This window comes from Aphidius gifuensis, linkage group LG1 (assembly GCF_014905175.1).
Source record: "Aphidius gifuensis isolate YNYX2018 linkage group LG1, ASM1490517v1, whole genome shotgun sequence".
Lineage (NCBI taxonomy): Eukaryota > Metazoa > Arthropoda > Insecta > Hymenoptera > Braconidae > Aphidius > Aphidius gifuensis.
Window position 1 is genome coordinate 23,983,555 of NC_057788.1, and position 27,390 is coordinate 24,010,944.

General features: G+C 25.5%; 4 protein-coding genes across 5 annotated transcripts; 1 reads left to right on the forward strand and 3 right to left on the reverse strand.

The window, feature by feature from the left end:
* Positions 1–9: 9 nt before the first annotated feature.
* LOC122855050 (Bardet-Biedl syndrome 2 protein homolog) lies at positions 10–3,157 on the forward strand. Its single transcript, XM_044156176.1, has 10 exons — positions 10–314; positions 382–501; positions 609–797; positions 864–1,046; positions 1,123–1,345; positions 1,423–1,802; positions 1,870–1,974; positions 2,037–2,346; positions 2,427–2,681; positions 2,745–3,157. Exons 1-10 carry the CDS (start codon positions 90–92, stop codon positions 2,837–2,839), a joined length of 2,085 nt encoding a protein of 694 aa, XP_044012111.1. The 5' UTR covers positions 10–89; the 3' UTR covers positions 2,840–3,157.
* LOC122855060 (actin-related protein 6) lies at positions 2,917–4,292 on the reverse strand. Its single transcript, XM_044156186.1, has 3 exons — positions 4,170–4,292; positions 3,120–4,091; positions 2,917–3,052 (listed from the first exon to the last, which is right to left on the reverse strand). Exons 1-3 carry the CDS (start codon positions 4,232–4,234, stop codon positions 2,917–2,919), a joined length of 1,173 nt encoding a protein of 390 aa, XP_044012121.1. The 5' UTR covers positions 4,235–4,292.
* Positions 4,293–11,238: 6,946 nt separating this feature from the next.
* Positions 11,239–20,343, reverse strand: LOC122855069 (GATA zinc finger domain-containing protein 14-like). Of its 2 annotated transcripts, none has more exons than XM_044156216.1 (4): positions 20,065–20,343; positions 18,568–18,684; positions 16,472–18,479; positions 11,239–16,402 (listed from the first exon to the last, which is right to left on the reverse strand). In XM_044156216.1, the coding sequence occupies exons 1-4, from the start codon at positions 20,137–20,139 to the stop codon at positions 16,173–16,175; spliced, it is 2,430 nt and encodes an 809-aa protein (XP_044012151.1). In that variant the 5' UTR covers positions 20,140–20,343; the 3' UTR covers positions 11,239–16,172. The 2 variants fall into 2 exon arrangements, with proteins under 2 accessions (XP_044012151.1, XP_044012161.1); XM_044156226.1 differs by lacking the exon at positions 20,065–20,343 and adding an exon at positions 19,149–19,314.
* A 253-nt stretch (positions 20,344–20,596) lies between these two features.
* Positions 20,597–27,331, reverse strand: LOC122855076 (ubiquitin carboxyl-terminal hydrolase 8-like). Its single transcript, XM_044156237.1, has 12 exons — positions 27,104–27,331; positions 26,721–26,996; positions 26,325–26,650; positions 25,430–26,243; positions 25,185–25,348; positions 24,978–25,110; positions 24,762–24,905; positions 22,123–22,359; positions 21,936–22,040; positions 21,643–21,855; positions 21,221–21,570; positions 20,597–21,136 (listed from the first exon to the last, which is right to left on the reverse strand). The coding sequence occupies exons 2-12, from the start codon at positions 26,967–26,969 to the stop codon at positions 21,004–21,006; spliced, it is 2,868 nt and encodes a 955-aa protein (XP_044012172.1). The 5' UTR covers positions 26,970–26,996; positions 27,104–27,331; the 3' UTR covers positions 20,597–21,003.
* Positions 27,332–27,390: the final 59 nt, after the last annotated feature.

Genomic DNA, 27,390 nt, shown 5'->3' on the forward strand with positions numbered 1-27,390 from the left:
AAACATAACAAAAATTAATCAATAAACAGACAGGTGAAGCAGGTGAAAGCAGACCTCTATTCACAAATGTTATTTTTCAGTTTTATAAAATGGCAGCATTTTCATTAAATCTTCAGAGAAAAATAGTGCCTGGTTTGGTGACTTGTGGCAAATTTGATGGTTCTCATGCTTGTCTTGTTGTTGCAACACCTGCTGGTAATATATTGGTGCATAGTCCACATCGACAACCACCAACAAATTTTGAGGGTCATGAAAACTTGGAAAGAAGACTTGAATGGAATGGGGAAGTGGCTGAACTCCAAATTGGTCGCCAAGTAATAATTTATATATTAATTTGTTTTAATATTATTATTGTTGTTGTATTTATCAATTAATTATTAGGTAATTTCATTATGTACTGGTCGTTTGACTGATGATGAAAGAGATATTTTATTAATTGGTACAATGACCCATGTTTTGGCTTATCAAGTTGAAGAAAATGCTGATTTATTTTACAAAGAGGTAACAATAATAATAAATATATTTATTATGCAATTATATTTTAATAATGAAACTTTGAAAATTAGTTTATTAATAGTATATAGATAATAATAAAAATTAATTGTTAGATGGCTGATGGTGCTTATTCATTGGCAGTTGGAAAATTAAGTTGGCTGCCAAATAATGTTACAATTGTTGGTGGTAATTGTTCAGTAACTGTTCTTGACTCTGAAGGTACTGAGGTATATTGGACAGTTATGGGTGATATTGTGAGATCAGTTGCTATTTTAGATTTTGATGGTGATGGTGAAAATGAGGTAAAATATTTTTTAGTATAATTAATGGTTGTTTTAAAAATATATTTTAATTGTTTATTTCAATAGTTATTGGCAGGTACTGATGATTTTGAAATAAGAGTATTAAAAGAAAATTCTGTACTCTGGGAGACTAAAGAAACAGCAGCAGTTAGTGTTCTTCTTCCACTTCCTGGTAGAAAATTTGCTTATATTGTTGATAATGGAACTGTTGGAGTTTATGAAGGAAGCCAAAGATTATGGAGAGTTAAAGTAATGCTTTTAATCGTAATTTTAATAATCACCATTTATGTTAAATGATTTGTTTAATTGTTTGTTTCTTTTCAAGTCAAAACACAAAGTGGTAGCAGTGAGAAGTTATGATGTAAATGGAGATGGAGCAATGGAACTTGTTGCTGGTTGGGGCAATGGAAAAGTTGATGCTCGACCTCATAATAACGGCGATGTTTTATTTAAAATACAACTTGCATCAGGAATTGCTGGAATTGTTGAAGCTGATTATAGAAGAACTGGAAGACCAGATTTAGTTATAGTATCTGCAAATGGTGAAGGTAAACATCACACATAAATATATACAATTGTTTTTTTATATATTTAAATAATAACAAGTTTATTGATTATTTTTTAGTACGTGGTTATGCAGCTGGCTCAATAGTTGAGATCCCAGAACCTGGTGAAATGTTAAGAAAATTAATGGCTAAAAAACATTCACTTCAATTAGAACTCCGACAAAGAGCAGCATCATTACAAACATATCTTGGTACAAAATTAATGGCAAGTATATTTACATCACGTGGTGCTGCAAGACTTGCACTTGCTGCTGGTCCTGGTTTATTAATTCATACTGCAACTGTTTTTGCTGAGGGTGTTTTTGAGGGTGAAACACTTGTATCACATCCAGCTCAACCACAAGGAGAATTAGAAATTGAACTTAAACCATCAAAAAATATGCTTATTGATATTCATGTTAATGTTAATTTAGGCTCACTAGATGCTGAAGTACTTCAGGTATTTAAAAGTTATAAAACAAATTAAATATCAATAATAATAATTATATGAAAATTTTAATTTTTAGGTAGTTGAATTATCTCGACAACTTCCAATATTTTGTATGTATGAAATTATTTCACCACCAGATGTTTTACCAGAAACTTTAAAAAGTTGTGGAGTTGTTTTTGAGGTATAAAATAAAAAAAATATATAAATATAAATTACATATTAAATAAAATATAAAATTAATAGATTGCAGAACGTCCTAAACGAGTTATTATGTGGCTGAATCAATGTCTTTTATTGACGGAAGAATTACTTGTTGCTGAAGATGGATCAAATGGTTTTATTGAAATATGGCTAAGGGGAATGAGAGATGATAAAATACATTGTTTTCGAGCAAGTGCAACTGGAAGAGCAAGTATACAAACAGAAGATCCAAATTTTGCTGGTGATATAGTTCAATCATTAGCAACGTATCTTGGAATTCAAGAGCTATCATCAGAAGCAAGATTTCCAGCTGAAGAATTAAAACTAAGTTCAGCACTTGAAAGAATTAAAGGTATTTAAATTTATTTTAAATAAACAACAAGACAATTAATTTAATGTAATTTAAAATTATATAAATAAATATCTATTTAGATTTACGAGAAGTTGAAGCAAGACTACAAGCAGATGCTGCAGGAAGTTCAGCACTTTTAAAAAATTTAGTTATACGTCTAGAAGATGCAAGAATACTTGAAGATGCTGAAGGAATGAGACGACGACTTGTTCAATTAAAAACAGTTAACGGTGATGTTATGAGAGAACATGAAATTAGAATGAGCAGTACTCGTGAAATATCTATAACTTTAAAAGAATTAAACATGGGTGTACGATATGCATCAAGACTTAGAGGTAATCTATATATTTTAAATGATTCAAAAGACATCAGACTTATGATTTTTCTTTAAATTACAGTTGGACGAGCATCAACAAGTGCAGTATCTCGTTGTAGAAATGCTATTAAAAATGGAGATCCAAGAACTCTTATACAAGCTCTTCAATCAGGCTAATTAATAATATAATAGAAATAATTTTTCTTTTTGTTTTTTTTTTTAATATAAAAATAAGCATAGAAAAATTAAATTATTTACATATAATTGTTAAATTTTTCGGAACACAATGCTGGTCCATGTTCTTCGTATTCTTCTCTGGTCATGAGTAAAGAGTTTAGGATTGGATCATTTGATAATAATTTTCCACCTTCCCATGCATATGTGTCTGGGCTAAAAATAAGAGAAAAAAATAAGTTTTAAAAACTGTTTGTTGATTAAATCAAATAAACAAACTTACTTGTTAGCTAGATTAATATTAATTTGAAATTCATCAGGTGCTAAACATCTCAATTCTTTAAATACTCTTTCTTGAAAACCAGGAAATTTTGAATTACCACCAGTAAGTACAATATTTGATAATAAATGTGGCCACACTTCTTCATCACATGCTTTAACAGAATCCATAATACATTCACTAATTCCAGTTTGTCTTATACCAACATCTGATGGATTAAATAATATTTCTGGTATTGAAAATCTTTCATTATTTAATCTTAATGTTTGTTGTTCACTTTGATTATCTGGATCTTTTAAATAACCTCTTCTTACAGTTGTATAATCAGGTAATACATAATCTTTGGCAATTTTATTAATACCAATTTTTTCTTTAGATCTTTCCATGTCTTTAAAAAAATCTTGTGATACAAAACATGAGTCTTCTTTAACTTGATTAATAACATATGTTTCATCCATAACATGAAGCTGTCTGTATGATATTATTTCTTTTAAATGATTTGTTAATAATTTACCACCAACGTCAATTCTTTTGATACCTTCTTTATACTTAACGCCATTAATATAAGGAACAATATGTGTAAAACTATAACCACTGTCAACAACAATACATGCTTTACAATCAGGACGTGATGTTTTATAATTATAATATGATAAACTTGTTGAATTTATAAGTAATAGACTTTTAGCTTCATATTCTTCAAAGAATATTTCACCAATTGCTTCTTGAATTGGTGAAAAATTAAATAATGGCTCTGTTATTATTGTTGGACATTGTGATAGATTTGCTGAGCAACATTCTTTTGATAATATATAATCCCATACGGTTTTTTGTATATCCCAATTAATAATGTATCCTTTTTGAAATGGTAACATGTAAAATAAACCTGATGCATCACGACAGTCATCAATTTGATTACCAACAAAAGGTCGACGACGTTCACTTTTAGCTTTCATTATGCAGTTTGGTATGATTCTAAAAAAATATTAATTTGTATGTTTTTATTTAAATATATCTGTATTATTTTATTAAATTAAAATTTAAGATACCCACGTTGCTGAATCATTGGAGAATCCAGCTTTTGCTGTGTAAGCACCATTATCGAGTATAAACGCCATTATTCTTTGATGTTTTTTTATTTAATTATTGTGTATTTGATAAATAAAGTTGTTTATTGTTTTTTATAACCTTCTAAAGCACTCAGAGTGACATTATAAACACAGCTGCGACTTTTTATAAAATCGGTTAAATTAACCATACGATTATGGATGAGAACATGACGGAAAGCAGTTATTAAACTGTCTGGAAATGTATACTGAATAGAGGCTTAAGGCTGCTTAAAATATTACTGAATACTGAATATTACTTTAGCATAATTGGAAAAAGTTTTTTAATAAACAAAATATAATTGTATAAAAAGATGATGTTTAGTTTTTATTTTTTGCATACCTCCTTGCTAATTCTATGTTCCTGATACTTGGAATTTTTTTTTTCTATCAAATTTCAAAAAATTTTTAATAATAATTAAAAAATAAAATTTCCGAGTATCAGGAACATAGAATGAGCGAGGAGTTATTTTCAAAATTATCGAATACCTCTTTTCTCATTCTGTGTTCCTGATACTCGAATATTTTTTTATCGATCAAATTTCGAAAATTTCATGGAAAAAATATTTTTGGATAACAGGAACATAGAATGAGCAAGAAGGTATTTTCAAAAATATTAAATACCTCTTTGCTCATTCTATGTTCCTGATACTCGAAAATTTTTTTCCACAAATTTTTTGAAATTTGATAGAAAAAAAATTTTCGAGTATCAGGAACATAGAATAACCAAAGAGGTATTTTCAAAAAAAATCAAATACCTCTTTGCTCATTCTATGTTCCTGATACTCGAAAAATTTTTTTTAAATTATTTTGAAATTTTTTTTGAAATTTGAGAAAAAAAAAATTTTTGAGTATCAGGAACATAGAATAAGCAAAGAGGTATTTGATATTTTTTGAAATTTTTTGAACTAGTAGCGCCATCTATTATTTTTTTAAGGAACTATAGGGTAAACACATTGAAATATCATAGATAGCAAAGGGCTGTTTTATCAGGGTTATAGAACAGGCAAAGAGGTATTTTTTGAGTCAACAAGTTCAGCGCCATCTATCATTTTTTTTAAGAACTATAGAGTAAACACATTGAAATATCATAGATATGAGAGGGCTGTTTTATCAGGGTTATAGAACAGGCAAAGAGGTATTTTTTGAGTCAACAAGTTCAGCGCCATCTATCATTTTTTTAAAGAACTATAGGGTAAACACATTGAAATATCATAGATAGCAAAGGGCTGTTTTATCAGGGTTATAGAACAGGAAAAGAGGTATTTTTTGAGTCAACAAGTTCAGCGCCATCTATCATTTTTTTTAGGAACTATAAGGTAAACACATTAAAATATCATAGATGGAACTGAACTTGTTGACTCAAAAAATACCTCTTTGCCTGTTCCATAACCCTGATAAAACAGCCCTCTTCTATCTATGATTTTTCAATGTGTTTACCTTATAGTTCCTAAAAAAAATAATAGATGGCGCTGGTGACTCAAAACCTCTTGCCAGCCTGATAACGGCAACATGATGACCAGTAATTTACTGATAGCAAAAAAAAAATGATAACGCTGACTCAAAAATACCTTTTTGTTCAACCCTGATAAAACAGCCCTCTCATATCTATGATATTTCAATGTGTTTACTCTATAGTTCTTACAAAAAATAATAGATGGCGCTGAACTTGTTGACTAAAAAAATACCTCTTTTCCTGTTCTATAACCCTGATAAAACAGCCCTTTGCTATCTATGATATTTCAATGTGTTTACCCTATAGTTCCTAAAAAAAATAATAGATGGCGCTGAACTTGTTGACTCAAAAAATACCTCTTTGCCTGTTCTATAACCCTGATAAAACAGCCCTTTGCTATCTATGATATTTCAATGTGTTTACCCTATAGTTCTTAAATAAAATTATAGATGGCGCTGAACTTGTTGACTAAAAAAATACTTCTTTTCCTGTTCTATAACCCTGATAAAACAGCCCTCTCCTATCTATGATATTTCAATGTGTTTACCTTATAGTTCCTAAAAAAAATAATAGATGGCGTTGAACTTGTTGACTCAAAAAATACCTCTTTGCCTGTTCTATAACCCTGATAAAACAGCCCTCTGCTATCTATGATATTTCAATGTGTTTACTCTATAGTTCCTAAAAAAAATAATAGATGGCGCTGAACTTGTTGACTCAAAAAATACCTCTTTGCCTGTTCTATAACCCTGATAAAACAGCCCTCTGCTATCTATGATATTTCAATGTGTTTACTCTATAGTTCCTACGAAAAACAATAGATGGCGCTAAACTTGTTGACTCAAAGAATACCTCTTTTCCTGTTCTATAACCCTGATAAAACAGCCTTCTTCTATCTATGATATTTGAATGTGTTTACCCTGTCGTTCCTAAAAAAAATAATGGATGGCGCTTCGTAGTGTGACTAAAAAAATACCTCTTTTCCTGTTCTATAACCCTGATAAAACAGCCTTCTTCTATCTATGATATTTCAATGTGTTTACCCTATAGTTCTTAAAAAAAATGATAGATGGCGCTGAACTTGTTGACTCAAAAAATACCTCTTTGCCTGTTCTGTAACCCTGATAAAACAGCCCTCTCATATCTATGATATTTCAATGTGTTTACTCTATAGTTCCTACAAAAAATAATAGATGGCGCTGAACTTGTTGACTCAAAAAATACCTCTTTGCCTGTTCTATAACCCTGATAAAACAGCCCTTTGCTATCTATGATATTTCAATGTGTTTACCCTATAGTTCTTAAATAAAATTATAGATGGCGCTGAACTTGTTGACTAAAAAAATACTTCTTTTCCTGTTCTATAACCCTGATGAAACAGCCCTCTTCTATCTATGATATTTCAATGTGTTTACTCTATAGTTCCTACGAAAAACAATAGATGGCGCTAAACTTGTTGACTCAAAGAATACCTCTTTTCCTGTTCTATAACCCTGATAAAACAGCCTTCTTCTATCTATGATATTTGAATGTGTTTACCCTGTAGTTCCTAAAAAAAATAATGGATGGCGCTTCGTAGTGTGACTAAAAAAATACCTCTTTTCCTGTTCTATAACCCTGATAAAACAGCCTTCTTCTATCTATGATATTTCAATGTGTTTACCCTATAGTTCTTAAATAAAATTATAGATGGCGTTGAACTTGTTGACTCAAAAAATACCTCTTTGCCTGTTCTGTAACCCTGATAAAACAGCCCTCTCATATCTATGATATTTCAATGTGTTTACCCTATAGTTCTTAAATAAAATTATAGATGGCGCTGAACTTGTTGACTAAAAAAATACCTCTTTTCCTGTTCTATAACCCTGATGAAACAGCCCTCTTCTATCTATGATATTTCAATGTGTTTACTCTATAGTTCCTACGAAAAACAATAGATGGCGCTAAACTTGTTGACTCAAAGAATACCTCTTTTCCTGTTCTATAACCCTGATAAAACAGCCTTCTTCTATCTATGATATTTGAATGTGTTTACCCTGTAGTTCCTAAAAAAAATAATGGATGGCGCTTCGTAGTGTGACTAAAAAAATACCTCTTTTCCTGTTCTATAACCCTGATAAAACAGCCTTCTTCTATCTATGATATTTCAATGTGTTTACCCTATAGTTCTTAAATAAAATTATAGATGGCGCTGAACTTGTTGACTCAAAAAATACCTCTTTGCCTGTTCTATAGCCCTGATAAAACAGCCCTCTGCTATCTATGATATTTCAATGTGTTTACTCTATAGTTCCTAAAAAAAATAATAGATGGCGCTGAACTTGTTGACTCAAAAAATACCTCTTTGCCTGTTCTATAACCCTGATAAAACAACCCTTTGCTATCTATGATATTTCAATGTGTTTACCCTATAGTTCTTAAATAAAATTATAGATGGCGCTGAACTTGTTGACTCAAAAAATACCTTTTTTCCTGTTCTATAACCCTGATAAAACAGCCCTTTGCTATCTATGATATTTCAATGTGTTTGCCCTATAGTTCCTTAAAAAAAAATAGATGGCGCTACTAGTTTGAAAAAATTTCAAAAAATATCAAATACCTCTTTGCTCATTCTATGTTCCTGATACTCGAAAATTTTTTTTTCTCTTAAATTTCAAAAAAAATTTTAACAATAATTAAAAAAAAAAAATTTTTCGAGTATCAGGAACATAGAATGAGCAAAGAGGTATTTGATATTTTAGAAAATACCTCTTTGGTTATTCTATGTTCCTAATACTCAAAAAATTTTTTTTCCACAAATTTTTCGAAATTTGATAGAAAAAAAAATATTCGAGTATCAGGAACATAGAATGAGAAAAGAGGTATTCGATAATTTTGAAAATAACTCCTCACTCATTATATATTCCTGATACTCGAATTTTTTTTTTTTTTAATTATTTTGAAAAATTTGTGGAAAAAAAAATTTCCGATAATTAGGAGCATAGAATAAGCAAAGAGGTATTTCATATTTTTTGAAATTGATTGAAAAAATTCTACTGTTTGATTAGGAATATAGAACAGGCAAAGAGGTATTTTCTATTTTAGAAATTCTTTTTCTACCTAAAAAAGCAAAAAATAAAATAAACACTAGTTATAAAATTTTAAAGCAATAAAATTCGGATGGGTCCTATTATTTAATCATTTAATATAAAAATTATTAATTCTTTATTTTTATTATAATCAATGTTATATTGAATTAAGTTAAGAACTTGATCCTGTAAAACAAAGTAATAACATGTAATTATAATTCATAATAATACATTAACAAAATAAAAATTTATTATTGAACATGAAAGGTACTTTTTATTATTATTACACAGAAAAGGACACTTTGAATAAAACACAACTTGAAAATTTTCTTTTTTGTTTTTTTTTTTCATCATCAGACTTAAATGGTATGGTATTTTAAATTTTTGTTCCTTTGCTATATGTTGTTTTCATTCTGATTGATCATACTTAATTATACCGACAATATTGAATAAAAGTTGAAACAATAAACGGCACTTTTAAATTGTCACAGCATTATAAATAGACGTTTTTATTTGTTTGTATTTTTATTCGTATTATGAAGAAACATTGCAGTAAAATAAAATCAAATTCAATCAAAAGGATTTATATAAAACAATTAAAAATATTACAACCATTTCTAATATTTCCCATCCTTGTGATTACATTAAATTTAAAATAACATTTTTAGTGATCGAAATATTTATTTCGTTTAAAAATATGAGTCTTGAAATTTATGTTAATAATTACTTTCTTGTCTCAATCACAAAATTGACAAAACACTTGGCAAGTGAACATGAGAAATGAAATTACAATGAGACAAGTAATCAATTTAGTTGAACGAAAAAAAAAAATGTTTATAAATTATTTTGTTGATTTTTAAATAACAGTCCATCAAGATTTCATATTTTTAATTTACCTTTCACTTAAAAATTATAATACAAATCATTTTTTTTTTCTACATATTTTAAGATCTACGAGGACGTATTCATGTCTTTCTACCTCAAAGCGCATAAATGTTTTTGTAATATTAATTGTCAATTTTTGTTTCATCTATTGAACAATCTAAAATCCATTATGTTTTATCATTTTTTTCTAACTAGCATGTCTAACAGATTAATTCAACTTTAGCCAAATGTGTAACTGCTCCAAAATTTTTAAATCATTTTTTTTTTTTTAAATTGTTCAATTGTGATTAATTGGTAGTTTTTTTTCATATGAAAAAATTTTTATTGTGGAGCATATTGACAGTGAATCATTATTTTTATTATTACTTTTTTTTATTTTTTGACATTGTTTTTTGCTTAAATTAAAATCACACACACTCACACACAACATGTGCACAAACTACAATACATACCACACATAATATTGACAATATAATGACAAATTTATATAATGAAATATCAATCAACTATATAATAATAAACATGACAATAATTAAAATAAGGTACAATCATTATTTTTTCTTTTTTGTGCACACTGATCGTTGTTATTGTGTAAATATAATAATAAATTTACATAAATTGACAATTTTCTGTAAATAATTTACCTTGTTGTTTTCACATTTTTAAACATCATGTAGGTAAAATTAAATAGAAAAAAAAAAAAAAAGACATTGCAACAAGGTGCGTTAAAGTATATAAAGATTTATCTTCTACTGACACAGCCTATTTAACGATATACATTGTTCTCAATAATAACTATTAATTTTTTTAATTTAAATAATTATAAACGCAAAAAAAATAAGAGAACAATAAAGTGGATAAAATTATTAATATATTTTTCTTTAATTTAAAAATACAACACATAAAATTTATGAAGAAAAAAAAATAACCAGTAGGATTTTGTTGCTTACAACAAATCCATATGATAATTTTTTTTCTTTAGTACATTTAGTAAAAGGTAATCAAGTATCAAACTAGTACGACAATACTGATTGCAGTATTCAAAAAAAAAAAAAAACTAAAATTAAATCAATTATTTCTTAAAAGTTTAATAATATGGAAGCTAAGAAATAATTTATAAGAATATTATTTGTAGAAGGCCTTTTGGCTGCTCTGTATTAATAAAATGTGAAAAAAATATTCTCAGTGAATATAAATATATATAAATAATCATCTTTATGAAAATTGTAAAATTTTTATGATTGTCAAAAGAAAAAATATAATGAAAATAATTAAACTGGCAGTCCACGTGCCCTGTTATTGTTTAATAATCACATGAGGGCACGGAATATACAATTAAAAAATAAAAATTAAATAATAAAAAAATGTAGAATTATAATTCTCTTAACTATTGATAAAATAAGATATAATAATATTGATAAGTTTTGATAAAATAGTTTATATATATTTATATATTTTTTTGTTATTTTATATTTTTTTTTTTTATCTGCCTTCAGAAAAACTAGAAAAATACTAATATAGATATAAAACTAATTCAACACCGATGAGTAGTTATGAAGCACATATCTAAAGGCTGCTATTCATTAACTACATTTATTCTAATAATATTTTTTTTTTTTTTTTATTCAATTTTACTATCAATTTCTATCTGGATAAATCTATCACTTTAGGCAAACAGTAGAAGACGACGATAATATTATTTAATTATTTATTTACTTATTTTTTCATTGTTTATTAATCGTCAATTTAAGCTGTTCGATATGCACTTTTAATGTTGCACTTAAGCTATAAATTTATTTATTTATTATTATTATTATTTGTGGTTTTATGGAAATAGTACGAAGAAGCAAGCATTTAATTTTATAAAACGTTGTTTGTTTATTGCACGTTTGATCGAGCGTCTCAATTTTTATTTTTTTTATTTATTTATATTATTTTAAATAATTATATAATTTAAACATTTAGATAATGAGGTTTTTAAATATCCTCAATCAAATTTTCACGACATGAATTTATTATTTACGCTTGAAAATTGTGGTTAATAATATTTTTTTTTTTTAAATATTTATTATTATAAACAAAGTCGTTGTACAAAGTTCCAATGGTCCACGAAACGAGTATATATTTTATTACTACTTACTCATTAACTTTCGCGTTCATTTATTTATTCATTTTTATTTATTTTCAATTTTTATATTGAGCGTCTTTTCGAAATTTTTTTAAATATTATTTATCACCTATTTTGTCATTATAATTTTTTTCTTTTTGTAATTAATTAAACTCTGAAAGCGATGTAACAAGATTGTCTAATGTTATTCGGCTCTTATTTTTTTAAAGTATTGAAAAATAAATGATAAATAAATAATTGAAAATAATTGTGCAGTCGAAAATGATCAATTAAAAATAAATGGATTTGAGAGTGTATTAATCCCTGAGAAAAACTCATGTGTATAAAGTTATTAAAAAAAATTGAGGGTGTGCTTGTCGCTGCAATTTGATTGAGGAGCTGCGACTCATATTTATTTAATAAATATATATATAAAAAAAAAAAACCCTATTAACATCTAAACACGAATAATAAACTCTCACATTTGAATTTTTTTAAGATTACAATTAACGATTTTCTACAAATTTTTACAACTAATTGTTTTTTATTTTAAATATAATGCACATAAACCTTTTTTTTTTATTTTGTTTTTTTGTTTTTTTTTTGTTTAGAGACGCTCTTTCATTCGAATTGACATTGACACATCGAACCATTATCCAAAATCAATGGTTTTGTTTATTTCAATAATTGTATTTTTATAATTTTTAATTTTAACAATGGAAATTTGGTTCGTTGTGGTTCTGAACTTGCCAATGACGTTGGTAAGTTCAATTTATAAATCAGAAAAATAATAATTGATCAAAGCTTTCGAACAAAAGTTCATTTTAAATATAAATATAAAGAAAAGAAAAAAAATCATGTTTTTTTTTTTTTTGTTTAAATTTGAGTCAATTAATGACTCATACGGGAATCAAAATTAAATCGTCGATATCCCGTAAGAATTGACAATATGTACAGTTTAAATTGATTAGTTATTTTGTATTTTTGTAATAATAATAATTTTAATTTTGCTGGTTTAAAACCAAGTAATTATTTTTTAAATTACTAATATTTTTTAGATTTTTTAATTTCTTTTTTGTTTGTTTAATTACCCGGAGCTTCAGCATTTTAAGATTTAGTCAGTCTGAGTAATTATATCAAAAATCCTTACCACCCACTTATTATGTTTCATATCATTTTGTTTGTTACTATTTTATTATTTTAATTTTTGTTTTCTATTTCAATTACTTTTGTTTTTGCATTTTGCAAAAGCGGACGTTAAAAATTCACATAACGCATAGACAATATTATTATTAATTAACATTTAATTAATTTAATGAGCTAAAGACGATACCCAATTGGGCGACAGGACGTAATCCTTAAACAACGATTAATTGTTAAATACTTTCTATCAATTTCCTATTCCGTTTATTCATTTTTTTACTAAATTTTTAATTTTTTCTAAATTTGTCATTCTATTTATTCGATATATCCAAATGCGATTATTTTTGCAATCAACTAATTTAGCAGTGTCTGATATGCACGCAATAATTTCCTTTTTTTGTTATGAAATTTTAAATATTATTCTCCACGAATTAAGCAAATATATATTTCGCTATTTTAATCTCAGCGCATTTCTATATCTCATTTTAATCTCTATGCAAACTATTATTTTAAATAATTTATAAATAATAGTTACCAAACAATTATTTATATTTTTAACTTTAATATAGTTTTGTTATGTTTTTTTTTTTATCAAACCAGACTTGTTATTTTCACATTGAGCCATCTAATTAACAACTATCATGGAAGCTAAAAAAGCCACCATTATATTATTTATTTTTATTTGTTAAATTTATTAATAATGAATTTAAAAAAAAAAATAAATAAAATAAAGCAAGTAGTTGAATGAAAATTGAATTTACACTATTATTATTTTGTTATTAAAAATTTTAAACTAATCGAATGGCTTTTGAGTCAATGAAAATGCATTATTATAAATAAATTTTATTTAGTTACTTTTGTTTATCATAATTTATAAAAAAAATAAATTAAACTTGATTAGGCTTATAAATTCCATTTGGCAAAATAAAGATTCTAAGTTCATTTAAAAAAAGAAATAAGCCATTCGATTTAGATGTTGGATACTTGGTCAATGAGCATATCAATGCATCTGTCTATATAATATCTATTTAGTGCCATTAACAAATTGTAGAAAATGAATATCGTTGAATAAATAATATCAACGACAAATCGTAATAATAATAAAAATAACTATAATCTAACGGACAGTAGATATTTTAGATATTTCAAGATATGCTGGCTAATCGCGCGAGCATAAATATTGGTCATCCTTATTTTAAATATTTTTTATAACTTCAAAAATCGTCATCTATATAACACTGCTCTAATAATTATCAAATGATTTTTGTTTTTGACAATTAACAATTATTTTGTTTTTTTCTATTTAATAATGCAACGTGTTTTTGTTATTATTTAAAAATTATCATTATTATATTTCTAATATTAGTGGTAATATAATATCACATGCAATTTAAATTAGGATTGTCAGACACGTATTTACTAAAATAGAGTCTCACTACTACCAGCACTAGTTTTAGTATTAATCGTGACCCTGCTAAATAATTTAATTAATAATTTTGATCAAATCCATTAGATATTTTTTGTAAATCTTAACTATTGTGTTTTAATCAAATTTATGAGTGAATTTACTAGCCAAATATTGGAAGCGCAAGCAAAAATTGTTGCTATTTTTATTTATATCAATTTAAATTTCATCACGTGAAATGCTTGATAGGTTCATGGTCCTTGAATACCGCGATTTAAATTTTAAGTACGATTATTATTTTGTTTTATATTGTGAATTTAAAAAAAGTTTTATATTTTATTTATTCAGAAATAAGTAGTGTTAATATTTTAGTGTCATTATTATCACAGTTAAATTGAAATGAAAATAAAATATTATGTTAAAAAGATATTACTATTAGGCAAGTTTTTTAAAAATAAAAAGTAAATAAAAAAAATAACGTGCTTTAATTAAAAAGAAATTATGATTATATGTAATGCAAATTTTAGACAGGCAGGTATTTATGAATGAATTTAATTGGCGATTATGTAGCAAGGCCATGAAAATTACGGTAAAAAATCTATGCGAAAATTTCAAAGTTATCAAATTTTTTTTGTTGTTAACTAGAGATTATATAAGTATAAATTGTTTCTTCTTTTAAGTTAGTACAAATATGAATTATCAAGTGTAGTAGTAGTAGTAGTAGTAGTAGTATCAGAAGTAAGAAATATTTTTTTTTTTTTTGCTATTCCATTCTATTGACTTTAGGTCTTCAACTAGAGGGTTTTTTCGACTAAATATTCGATGTTTATTTTGTTAAACCGTGTGATTATTATTAATATAAGTTTGTTAAATTCACGATGATGAATCTATGATAGCTCGCGCGAGATAGCAGTACATTAAATATACGAAATTTTAATAATTGTACATGTAAAGACAGTACACGACGGATAATTTACTAATATTTTATTATCGAACATCAAACAATTTGGATGAACGATGAATTATATTATTTATATATTTTTAAATATCCTCCATTGACATATTGGCAATTATGTCAAAAATGTCATTATTATTATTTTGTTATATTTCAAGTTCATTATTATTTGTTTTTGTTAATTTTGTTTTGTCTTAAAATTAACTATAACTGAGACACCTTTTGGGTAACACACTTGAGGAAGGCCACATTGAACTATCCTAAAATAAAATTCTCTCACCTAGCACTTTCAAAGGGAAGACCAGGAGGAATTTCACGTTATTTTTTTTTTTATAAAGTGAGCATTTGTTTATTATTTTTTTTTAATTTTATGGTTTTTTTTTGTTTTTAATTGCCTACACCTGCTAAAGCGAGACTGAATATTTAACTCTTCGAAATTTTAAAATCTTTAAACTTGTTGTTAAAGAACACGAAGAGAATTAACAATTTATTATTACCAAAAAAATTGTTGCATTATATTTTTAGAAAAAAAAAAAAAGTAAAAAAAAAACTTTTTGATATTTTATTATAGTGTAGGCATTATTCGCGGATAAAAATGGTTGTTATTATTTTAACTATTAAAATTTTTACTTGTTTATATTGTATTTTGGGACGATAATATTATAGTTTTGTTATTTTGCTCACATTAATCAATGTGAGACTCAATTTTTAGCACCAATATTGAATGAAAAATGCACTTAAGCAATTTTCAATAATTAAAAAATAAAATAAAAATATTTGTTTATAAATAATAAAAAAAAAAAATAAATAAATAAAATGATATTATATGTTCCCATTAATACGGACGCAATAATTAAGAATGAATAGTTAGTAACATTGAATTTTCGTAGCATAAAATTGAGCTGACCTTTAAATATTTAGGGCAATATTGTTAGGTACTACATGTAAAATTATCGATCTCACCAACAGTTGACAATATTGTTGTTTCACCTTCTTCACCTTTGACAATTGGCAAAATTGGATCTACCAGTTCTTCAATTATTTTTTTTTCAATTGTTGGATCATGCAATAGTGTTGCTTGCATTGCATTGAACATTGCATTTCTTGCTTGACGTGATGCTTTTGTCAATTTATAAATGCTATTGGCTAGTGCTAATATATCTGATGAAAAATAAACAAATTATTAAATTAAATTTATTATCAATTAAATTTATTATCAAATGATGTTACCTTTGTCATCGTGGATTGGACTGCAATGAGGATTTTCTTTTTGTCGTTTAGTTGCATGAGTTATTTCTTTTTTTCTGCATTCTTGAACAAATTTAATAGCTTCAAGCCAATATTCCATTGCTTTATGAATACGTTCATTCATACTAGCACTTCTTAATTGTTCCATTTTAGCAATAAGTGTTATAACCCTTGCATGTTCACGTAGATGATCAATAATAAGTCTATCAGCACGTGATGGATTACCCTGTAATCTTGGTACTGGTATATTATTTGCACTTGTAACTCTTTTACCAGGAAAATGTGCAGCAAGACCAGCTTCACATTTTTTACGTTCTTTTTCAAGATGTTTAAATTGTTCAAATGTTTGTTCAAGACGTAAATGTAATACAGATGATGGTCCAGCACGTTTAGCTGATCTAACACCATTTCTAAGACCAATATTTGTTGATAAAACAGACATTGAATGTATTGATGATATTGGAACTGGAATAATTGGTAATCCATTTGAAAAAACAGTTGATCCATTAGCTTGTTGCATCATTCTTGAATTAAATAATACATCTGGTACTGTCATGTTAAATTGTTGTTGTCTTTGTTTCATCATTAAATGATTAAATACACTATTGTCAACTGATGCACGTGGTAATTGAGCTAAATGTTGATTTGGAAATGACACAACTTCTTTAGCCAAATCAAATGGATCAATTGTATATCCATTATTTGAATGTACAACACGATGTTTCATTCCATTTTGATAAGCATTAAGTAATGCATTTTGTTGAATACGTTTTATGTTATCTGAATTATTTGAGGTGAAGCGTTGATATGTACTTTCAGTTGTTTGTGGATTAGAATATTTTCTTTGTTGATTTGTTGATGCATGTTGAGAAATTACTGCACGTGGAATTGGTACTTGTGATGTTAATTTATTTGTATCATTTTGTTGATGTTGTTGTTTTAATTGTGGACTCAACATTTTTGGTGTTACTGGTTCAGCCATTGGATAATCATTGATAAATCTATTCATCAAACATTGAAAATTTTGATCAATTTGTTTGTCAATTTTATATTGTTGTTGCTGTTGTTGTTCTTGTTGTAAATATCTTGATTGATTATTATCATGTCTTGCAATATTTTTTAAATTAAGACAATCATATTGATCATCAAAATTATTATGTTGATAATTATTTTGATAATGCATTGATTGTTGTTGTGTTGTTTCAATTGGTGAAAAATGTTGAAGTGGTGAATTTGATAATATACCAGAATCAGCACTTTGATCAGTCATTGCTGAACCTGGACGATGATAATTTTGTATATTATTTAATGAATTATAAGAATCATTAATAACTGGTGTTGATTGATAATTTGATGATGATATTTTTTGTCCAATATTATTTGTATTATTTGATAATTCATTTGTTCCAATAATATTATAATTTAAATCATGACGATTTTGTGATGATGTTTGTTGTTGATAATTACCAAAAATATCATTTGTATATTTTGATGATTGATTGTTATTATTATCAGGCCAATTGAAAATATTTGTCGATGAACAATTTGCTGAACTTGGAGTTGTTGTTGTTGGTGGTGTCGTTGTTGTTAGTAGGCCATTTTGATGAGATCCATAATTTCTAGTATTAATATTATTTGAATTTAATAAACGATGATTATCAATTTGTTCTTTATTTAAGGTATTATAACCATTTGAATTTTTATCAAGTTGAATAGATTCGTTGATACTCATGGCATTAATTCCACCACACATATTGATAAATTCTCTTTGATTTTCAATTTCATTTAATTTTGAATAACCATATTGTTGTTCATTATTAATATAATTTTGATAATCACCATATTTGCCATTATTATTATTATGATATAATGAATTGCTATTGTAATTATTATCATACAAATCATCATTTATTATTGGTTCATCATCGAGAATTTTAGCAACAAGATCATTTATCATTGTTGTATTGAGATCCACACTGTCATCGTCATCCTGTAATTATTTTTAAATAAATAATCATTATAATCTCATGAAAAACAAGACGAAAAAAAGTACAGTATATAAATTATAATTATCTTACTTGATGATATGAATTTCGGCTTCTTAAATCATAACCACTTATATCATAATCCCTGCATCTGTTGTCAGTGATACAGTTATTTCCTGGTGCCTCAAACATGTCGATGCCACTCTCAACCTGTAAATATTATATTTTAAAACAAAATTATTAGTATACACTTTATGGGTGAAGTATTACGATGAAATAAATATTTTAAACGTAGTAAAAAAATATATATATATATATTCCCTCGAAATGAGGTCATTTTCATGATGGAAAAATCAATTATGTTGAAAGTATGCCAATGTTTCCAGTTTATTTGACAGTTAATATTCACAACACCTAGCTGCCAAGTATATTTTGGTCCCAATAACACATTTTATGTCAGTTTGATGATAATAATAAAAGTTATCACTACAAGACCCAGCCAAATTCGACAATTTAGTTATAGAAAAAATAAAAAATATACGTAACAAGAAAATAAATTAATACTTTAATTTGAACTCAATGTTGTTGTTATTGATGTTTGTTTTGTCAACGTTTTATTGGATTAAGATGCAATGTGGATTGTTGTTTGATAATGTAAATATGATAAATATCACCTTTGATAGAGCCATTTATCAGGGATCACCTACACCGCCTGCCATTACCAGTTTCACTCACTTATTCGCATTACTCTGCGACTGTTTCGTCAACTCGTGTGCGCCTGTCCTCTTTCTCCTCTTTCAATTTCCCCTTGCAAAAATTTAACCCTCCCACTTGCACATGAACTCGTTCACTTACACCAAGTACATTTAAATATATTTATAATCTTTTACATACACTGCAACAAGACATTGGATACTTACTACATGATGATTATTTTGTATATTGTTTTTTTAAAATTCAAAAACATAATCTTGTACTTTGTTGTCATCAAAACAAATATTGAGGATAAAGAAATTATACTTATAGGATCAAGATGGATCAGATAGATAACAAAGTTAAATTGTAAATAAATAAAAAATAAAAAAAAAAAAAAATACTGACTTGAAGAAATAATTTTTTTATCTTGAAAATCTTTTTAATTTATAATATTTTTAATGAGTTGTCTAAAATTTTCAAGAACTTTTTCAAATTAAATTAAGATAATAAAAAAAAAAAAAAGAATTTTATCCTTCAATTGCAAAGAAAAAGAATTAAAATAAAAAATAGTTTTCATTTTTTTCCTAGTATTGAGTAAATATTGGTAAAAAAAAAATAAATTCAGTGCATAAAAAACAAGTTCTAAGAAAAAAGTCCCCCTCAATATTGCTCTACATTATTCGCCGATTTTATTTTTTTTCAAATTTCTCAGAAACGGAGCAACGGCTGTAGCTTCTGAGAATTAGACAATTTTTTTTTTTTGTTTTTCCAGGCAATTGCGATGATTGTCATTTACAAGGACAATAATTAATTATTATTTTCGATTTTAATGTCTAAAACAAGTTGATAAGAATGATATTTATTCTAAAAATATTAAATAATTAATTAACTTACGCTTAATTGTCGTTTCATCATCAAATTTTGGCTTCCAATTGGATCAGTCTGGAACCGATATACTGGCACTTCCATTTTTCTTTAATTATTAATAATAATTAATATGTAGTAATTAAACACTTTAATATTGAATACGTTGATTGTAATTGTGAAATAGAACAAAAAATTAATAAATATCTTTGTAACAATAATGATTTGAAACAAAAAAAATGTCAATTGACGAGAGCCACTAAATTTGCATGACCCTCTTCGTTCAAGAGACCGGCTGAAACAGTGATGATTGGCGCCATGGTGGACGGAAACTGCCCGACAGACATTTGCAACAACAACGCTCTCTTTAGTTGAATTTTCTTATTAATAATTTCGCGGGAAAATTTGAATAATTAAAATTCATTTTTAATATGAAATAAAATAATTTCTTAAAAACAAAATAAAGGCATTTTATTTTGAGGCACATACAAATAATTATTTCTATAAACAAATAATTATTTCTACTTTATAAATATAAATAAAAAAAAAAATATTATTTTCATTTTTTCTGCTTTTTTTTTTTTCTTTTAAATTAATTAATTTAATTAAATCGATGCAAAGTTTATTATTACAGTTTATAGCACGTTTTTTTTTTTTGTTTCTCACATTCTCACTTGATTCATTTATTTTTATTAATTTCATTTGATTATTATTTTTCTATAATTTAAATTTTTAAATATTGCGAAATTGATAATTAAATGTTAAACAATATTTGTGTGACTTTTTTTTTTTTTTTTTCTTAGCTAAAAATATATTTACACAGTAAAAACTTTTGAAATTAAAAAACAAAAAAATAATAATAAAAAACACTTTGTTTTACTATACTTGTTTGGTATTTTTAAAAATAAATAATATCGAGACTTTTGAAAACAATGGTAATAGTTAATTTGAATGATTGAAAATTAAAATTTATCTATCAATGTACGGTGCTGTATGTTGTGAAGGATAAGACGTATAAAATAGTAAATAGGCACTCGTATTTTGTGTTTTAACTTCGTTTTTTTGAATTTCAGTTACTGTTTGATCATCAAATTTGTACCATCTGTAAAAATAAATAACAACATAATAAATTAAATTAAGTTAACTGTATTATTTTATGATAAATAAAGCTATTAATATAACATACTTATCAAGTTGTGAATTTTTACAGTATGCAGTATAATGTCCACCATCCATACTACCATAATGATTTGATAGACCATACAAATTATAAGAATAACTATGTGCACGATTAAAATCATTGTCATCTTCATTTACAAGATGATTATCTAAATTAAAATTATCAACTGGAAATGTAACATGTGTATTTTTTTTTTCAAGCTTCATAGTTGTTCCAGCAAAACGATTTAAATGTACAATAAGTATTGGTGGTAATTTAACAAAATCAAATTTTTTTGTTGCATCACGATTTGTTTTACAATTTGGACATGTCCATCCTTGAATTTCTTGAGCACGTAAAAAACGTTCGATGCAATCCTAATTTTAAAAATAAACGAATAAATAAATATAAATGTATAAATAAATAAATAATTAATTAATTAAACTTACATCAAGAGTACAACGATTTGTGTCTGGAAGTGATATTGATAGACTAGAAAATGTCTCATATGTTATACTTTTTTTATGACACATTTGACATTGTATTGTTGATCTAAATTGTCCAATAAATAATTTTGATATTATTGAATATTGTCCTTTTAATTCTTTATCCCAAGCTTTTTTAGCTGGTGTTATTGTACCATCCATTTTTATTTTTTCATCCTGTATAAAATAATAATATATAAAATTGTTTTCCTTATTTTTTTTTATTTAAAATAAAAATTTAAAAATAATCAATATACCTTTTTAAGATCATTATGCATCCATTCTAAAAAAAATGTTAAAAATTCATGTGAATCTTGTTGTTCATGACTGTGAAATTGTTGTCTAAATTGTCCAATAGTATCCTATTAAACATAAAAAAATACATGTTAATAATATAATAAGAATATGATAATATCTTATTTATAGAAAATGATATTGAACAACCTTGAGATCTCTTGGTGCAATACTTCTATATTGTCCCCGCCATAATGCCCTTATCACTTGTGCAAATTCTTCAGCAATACGACCTTGAGTCTCATTGTCATTTCCAGTATTCAGGTCGTCCTGATATCCACCATTATTTAAATACTTTGTAAGATAAGTTGTATTACTCAAACACTGAATAATACTATTCATATAACATGAATTTCCCAAATTTTTCAAACCCGTTATTCCAGGATTCTATTTAAATTGAAATAAAACATAATGAGTTATTTTAATAAATCAAATATTTAAATAAATTATATATTTTATTAAAATAACAAAAAAAAAAAAAAAACAATCCATTAATTAACCACCTTTTTAAAATAACTTGTAATATAAAACGGCACAATTTTTTTACGAAAATAGACCATATCAAAACTTTTATTTCGCATTTTAAATAAATTTAAAAAAAATGAAAAAAAATAATTAACAGTTAAAAATCTGATGCTACGTTGGTTGACGTTGTGATTCTGCGTTAAAATAAATTATTATTATGTCATTTACATAATTATATTTTTTTTCAATTAAAATATATATAATTCTTTTATCCATATTGACATTAATAAATAAATAAAACAATAATAATAATTATTTTTTTAAATAATGATAATGAAGTTTGACCGAGTAGTGTGTTTTAAATTTTTGATAAGCAAGCAGATATGGCTTGCCAGTGGATCGTACATCATCAAAACTACTAACTGATTTGACTGAATAAAATTGGATTTAAGAAGCCAGACAAATTCAACTTATGTTTTTGTATACACGTGCTTTGTCTTATGCCTTCAATATGTTGCAGATAATTTTTTTTTAACCACCTGCGTTATACAAAACCACTTTTGATAAAAAAATAAAAAAAAAAATATAAAGCTATTAATACAAAAATAGAATAAAACTACAATAGAAAAACTATTAAAGTTTTATGTATTTAAAAATAATAAAATTACTTTTATTTTATTTATTTTTTAAACTGAGAAAAACATAAAATTATTATAAGAAAAATATAAAATAAAAACAAGGTGAAAATTTTATGACAAGACTCAATAATTTCTTAAAATTATAATTTACTGGAAAATAAAATCGAAGGCTTAATTTAATCACCCCTTTTATATGTTCATGTTATCTGTATTGCAAATTTCTAATCCTTGTTATTTTTTTTTTCTTTTTATTTGTTCCGAGTACATTTAAAAAAAAAAAAAACATGACTTTTTTAAAAATTTTTATTAAATAAAAATATTAAGAAAAAAGACCTTGTTGATAATGATGAAAAAAAAAAAAAAATTCCACTGTTAAATTTTATTGCACCATCTGGAAGTTAATCAGTAGCAATCTTTGATTGATTTTTCATTAGCAATGAAATACTCCAAATAAAATCTGATAATTCAATTAATCATTTTTTTTTTTATCTTTTTATCTAGCACATGTTGTAATTCTTGACAAATTATACTTACACAGTTACATTTTACGTTGAAAAGTTTAATTTGTACCATATTAAATTGTGATTATTATGTATATAAAAAAAAGTTTGAAATTTTAAACAAGCACACTATTAAAAAATAATCCAAAACGCTTATCAAAAATATTTTTAATTAAAATATTATTTAAAATTGTTATATGATAAATAATCCGTTTGTGTGTACAAACAAATAATTAAAAAAAAAAAAATGACGTGTAAGTCTGTCGAGAACAGACAAACGACTGACACGTGATAAAAAAAAAATTATCTCATATAAAATATATAGCGTCATGCGATTATTATTATCAAGCCATCTCTGATTACTTGATAAAATTTTATAATTTTAACAAGAAAATAAAAAAAGATAAAGATGAAAAATTACAGAAAAAATAATATTAAAAAAAAAAAAAAAAAAAAACAGATGTACACAAGCCTAGGCAAAATACAATTGTACAGCTGTGTGTACTTGAACAAGGCTAAAATAATTTTAATAACATCAAGGATAAAAATGCAAAATAAAATTAAAATTGAATCAACAAGTTTTTCTATTAAATTGATGTTATCAAAATGAAGGAAATAATACATTTATTTAACTAAGATATTTTTGATAAAACTATATTTATGTTTAGGATAATTTTTCATTTTTTTTCGTTAATTATTTAAAATTATTACTCTGTAACATTTTATATTCAGTAAACGTGACTGAATCGCTTATCCTTTAATAGAGTTAACTGCTACGTCATGTTAAAATAAAAAATAATAAAAATAAAAAAAAATATTAAGTCTTGGTTGTTTTGTTTCCGGTAACTATGAAATGTCGATTAATGATTTTTATTATAAAAGACAGGGAGACATAATTTGTTATTGTTTGAAATAAATTATTATAACAACTTGGGGAAACTATTGTTATTATCATTATAACGGAAATAATGATAAAATCATTAGCTCATTGTTGTTGTTCTTTTTTTTCAAAGTCGATGTTCGAATATAATGCGGGTGATTGATCTTTTTTTTCTTTTTTAATCAAGATAAAATGATTTTATTTATTTACCTGCGTTTATTTAGTTGATTGGATTTTAATTTGATATAATTTATCGAGTTTTTCCGACAAGGTTAGTATAAAATATTTTTTAAAAAAGCAACTTACCCCGTTACGATATACTGGATCCATATTAATTGTTCGATCTTTCCATGGTGATCTTCGAATATTATTTATTTCATTTTGTTGATTTAAAATTGGAGGTGGTTTTGTTGATCTATCGATTATCGGTATTTTTCGTAATGTTTCTGTCTGGTTAATTTAAATAAATTTTTTATAATAACAACTATTAAATATCATAAAAATAAACATTAAATAAATTACCTTTGCAAGGTTTGGACTTGATAATGAACGTTTTAATCCAGAATTTGTTGAACCTTCTAATTTAAGTGGTTCCAAATATATTTCATTATTATTTAGATATTTTTGTTTTTGATTTTCAACTTCAGTAATTTTTCTAAAAAAAAAAAAAATAATTTATATTGTATAAAACATATGAAATTATAAATAAATAAAATAATTAAAACTTACTCTTGATTTCGTTTACGTTCTTTTATCACTTTGTGTAATTCCAATTCAGAGTATTTTATATCCGTTGATAATTTATCAATAGTTTGCAAATCACTCTTTGAAAAAGTTTTATTAAGTTTATTTAATTCATTGAGTTTATTTTGAATGTTTTTTTTATCTTCCAACTGTAAATAAATAAATTAAATTAATTGATTAAAATTGAATAATAATATAAACGTAATAATATTATTTGTATTTTTAATTACAATACTATCAATTGTTGCTTTAACAGCAAATATTTGTGGTCTCAATAAATCAATATCATCATCATCCTGTAAAAAACGTTTATCTGTTGTTAAACAACGATGTAACTTCAGCTCAAGATCATAAATTTGTCTTTCAAGTTTTAAATGCTTTTTTGAAAATTCAATAAGTTCTTCCATCGTTTTTGTCAAATTAATAGCATGTTCACGATCAAATGTTGTTACAGGTTTAACACTACGATCAGGTATAATTGGCATTATTTTATCTTGATTTTTAATAACAATTGTTGATATTTCTTGTGATAATTTATGAACTCCAATTGTATTATCATTATTATCATTATCTAATTTTAATATATTTTTATAGTTATTTAATTCATCATCACTATGATTGTCATATGAATATGGTAAATCTGTTTTTATTATATTATTATTTGGTGGTATTTTTGATTTATCAATATCTTTCATCCAGTCTGGATATGACACTCCATCTAATATTTCGTCATAAGAATTATTAATTTCATTATTTGGTGCTGATACATTAGCATTTGTTAAAATCATTGGAAATGTTAATAATAATGCACTATAACCACCATCAAGTATAAATATATTTTCTGGTTTTTCTTGATCCCATTTTTCTAGTATTGTTTTCATAATTGATACTGTTTTATCTTGTGTTATGTTATCTTTACTTGTTGACCAATCTAATAATACTATTTTATTAACCCATTTTTTACTACGTTTTAAGAATAAATGATAATGATCACGATTACCAGCTCCAAGAATTCTTTCAAATTTTCCTGATGTCCTATTTTTTCTGTAAAAATAATCAATTTTTTTGTTCAAGTAAATTATACTTATCAAACCTAATAAACTATCAATCAATTAAATTACTTACTCATCTTTAATGTAATTTTCTGCAATATTAATAACTTTTGAAGATATAATTTTTGATTTATCATAATCATCACTTGGTCTAACATCAATAATTAAATATTTTAATCCAGGATCTTTGGTCATTTTATAAAAATCATTGCAACAAATAAAACCATCTGGTTTATCATTGATTGGTTCATCAGTTGGTGTTTCAGGTAAATTAAGTATTTCATTATCAATAGAATTACCATTAATTGATTTTTCATTATTTGATGATGAATTTAAAGTATATTCATTAGTTAGATGATCAGTAATATATTCTAACGACGTCACAGCATCATTTATTGACTGTAAATAATATTAAATATATTAATGATTAATATCAACATTTAAGTTGTTATTGTATATAAAAACTTACATGAAGACTTGGTAATTTATATTTTTCTGGAGCAGATTTGTAATCCTTGTGGTTACGTATGAATTCATATGCACCAACATATCTTGTTAACATAATATATGCTTTATCATAGTCTTTTTTTTCTTTATAACTTAAACCTGTTGTTAACATTTTATCCATTCGTGGTACCAAATCACTTATTTTTTTATCTCGTACATTTAATACTGCACGTTTCTTTAATTCAACAAGTTTTAGTGGATCACTTGGCATCTTGACTAGTACTGTTAGATTACGTATCTATTGAAAAGAAAAAATAAAAATGTATTTTTAATAAATTAAATTAAGTATTTATTATGACAATAACATTGTCATTGAGTCAAGTTGAATTAAAAATATATCTATACCTTAATTGTCTTGATGATTGCAAGTAAAACTAGATAAATATTAAAGTTTATAATATTTTTAAGCCGGCAAAAGTTGTACAAGTTATTTAGGAATGTATTGAAATTTAATTTATCTATGAAATAATACAAATTTATCAGCTGTCACCATCACCGTCATCAGAAAATGATTCAACCAGGTTGAACCATTATTATTATTCAACCTCAATGGGCAGCCATTTTGATTACTATGATTATTATTAAATGTCTTTTTTAGAGTTATCAAGTAACGACATCTATTGAATTTAATT

Bases quoted from the DNA above. Each gene is read 5' to 3' on its own strand.
- LOC122855050 (XM_044156176.1), top strand. From the start codon at position 90: ATGGCAGCATTTTCATTAAATCTTCAGAGAAAAATAGTGCCTGGTTTG. The intron at 1,975-2,036 runs GTATAAAATAAA...TAAAATTAATAG, and splicing joins GTTGTGGAGTTGTTTTTGAG to ATTGCAGAACGTCCTAAACG. The intron at 2,347-2,426 runs GTATTTAAATTT...ATATCTATTTAG, and splicing joins AGCACTTGAAAGAATTAAAG to ATTTACGAGAAGTTGAAGCA.
- LOC122855069 (XM_044156216.1), bottom strand. From the start codon at position 20,139: ATGGAAGTGCCAGTATATCGGTTCCAGACTGATCCAATTGGAAGCCAA. The intron at 18,480-18,567 runs GTAAGATAATTA...AAATAATTACAG, and splicing joins GCCGAAATTCATATCATCAA to GATGACGATGACAGTGTGGA. The intron at 16,403-16,471 runs GTAACATCATTT...ATTTTTCATCAG, and splicing joins TCCAATCCACGATGACAAAG to ATATATTAGCACTAGCCAAT.
- LOC122855076 (XM_044156237.1), bottom strand. From the start codon at position 26,969: ATGCCAAGTGATCCACTAAAACTTGTTGAATTAAAGAAACGTGCAGTA. The intron at 25,111-25,184 runs GTAAGTTTTAAT...TTTTTTTTTTAG, and splicing joins GAACGTAAACGAAATCAAGA to AAAAATTACTGAAGTTGAAA. The intron at 21,571-21,642 runs GTAAGTTTAATT...TTTTAAAATTAG, and splicing joins CAAATCGTTGTACTCTTGAT to GATTGCATCGAACGTTTTTT.
- LOC122855060 (XM_044156186.1), bottom strand. From the start codon at position 4,234: ATGGCGTTTATACTCGATAATGGTGCTTACACAGCAAAAGCTGGATTC. The intron at 4,092-4,169 runs GTGGGTATCTTA...ATATTTTTTTAG, and splicing joins TTCTCCAATGATTCAGCAAC to AATCATACCAAACTGCATAA. The intron at 3,053-3,119 runs GTAAGTTTGTTT...TCTTATTTTTAG, and splicing joins AATATTAATCTAGCTAACAA to CCCAGACACATATGCATGGG.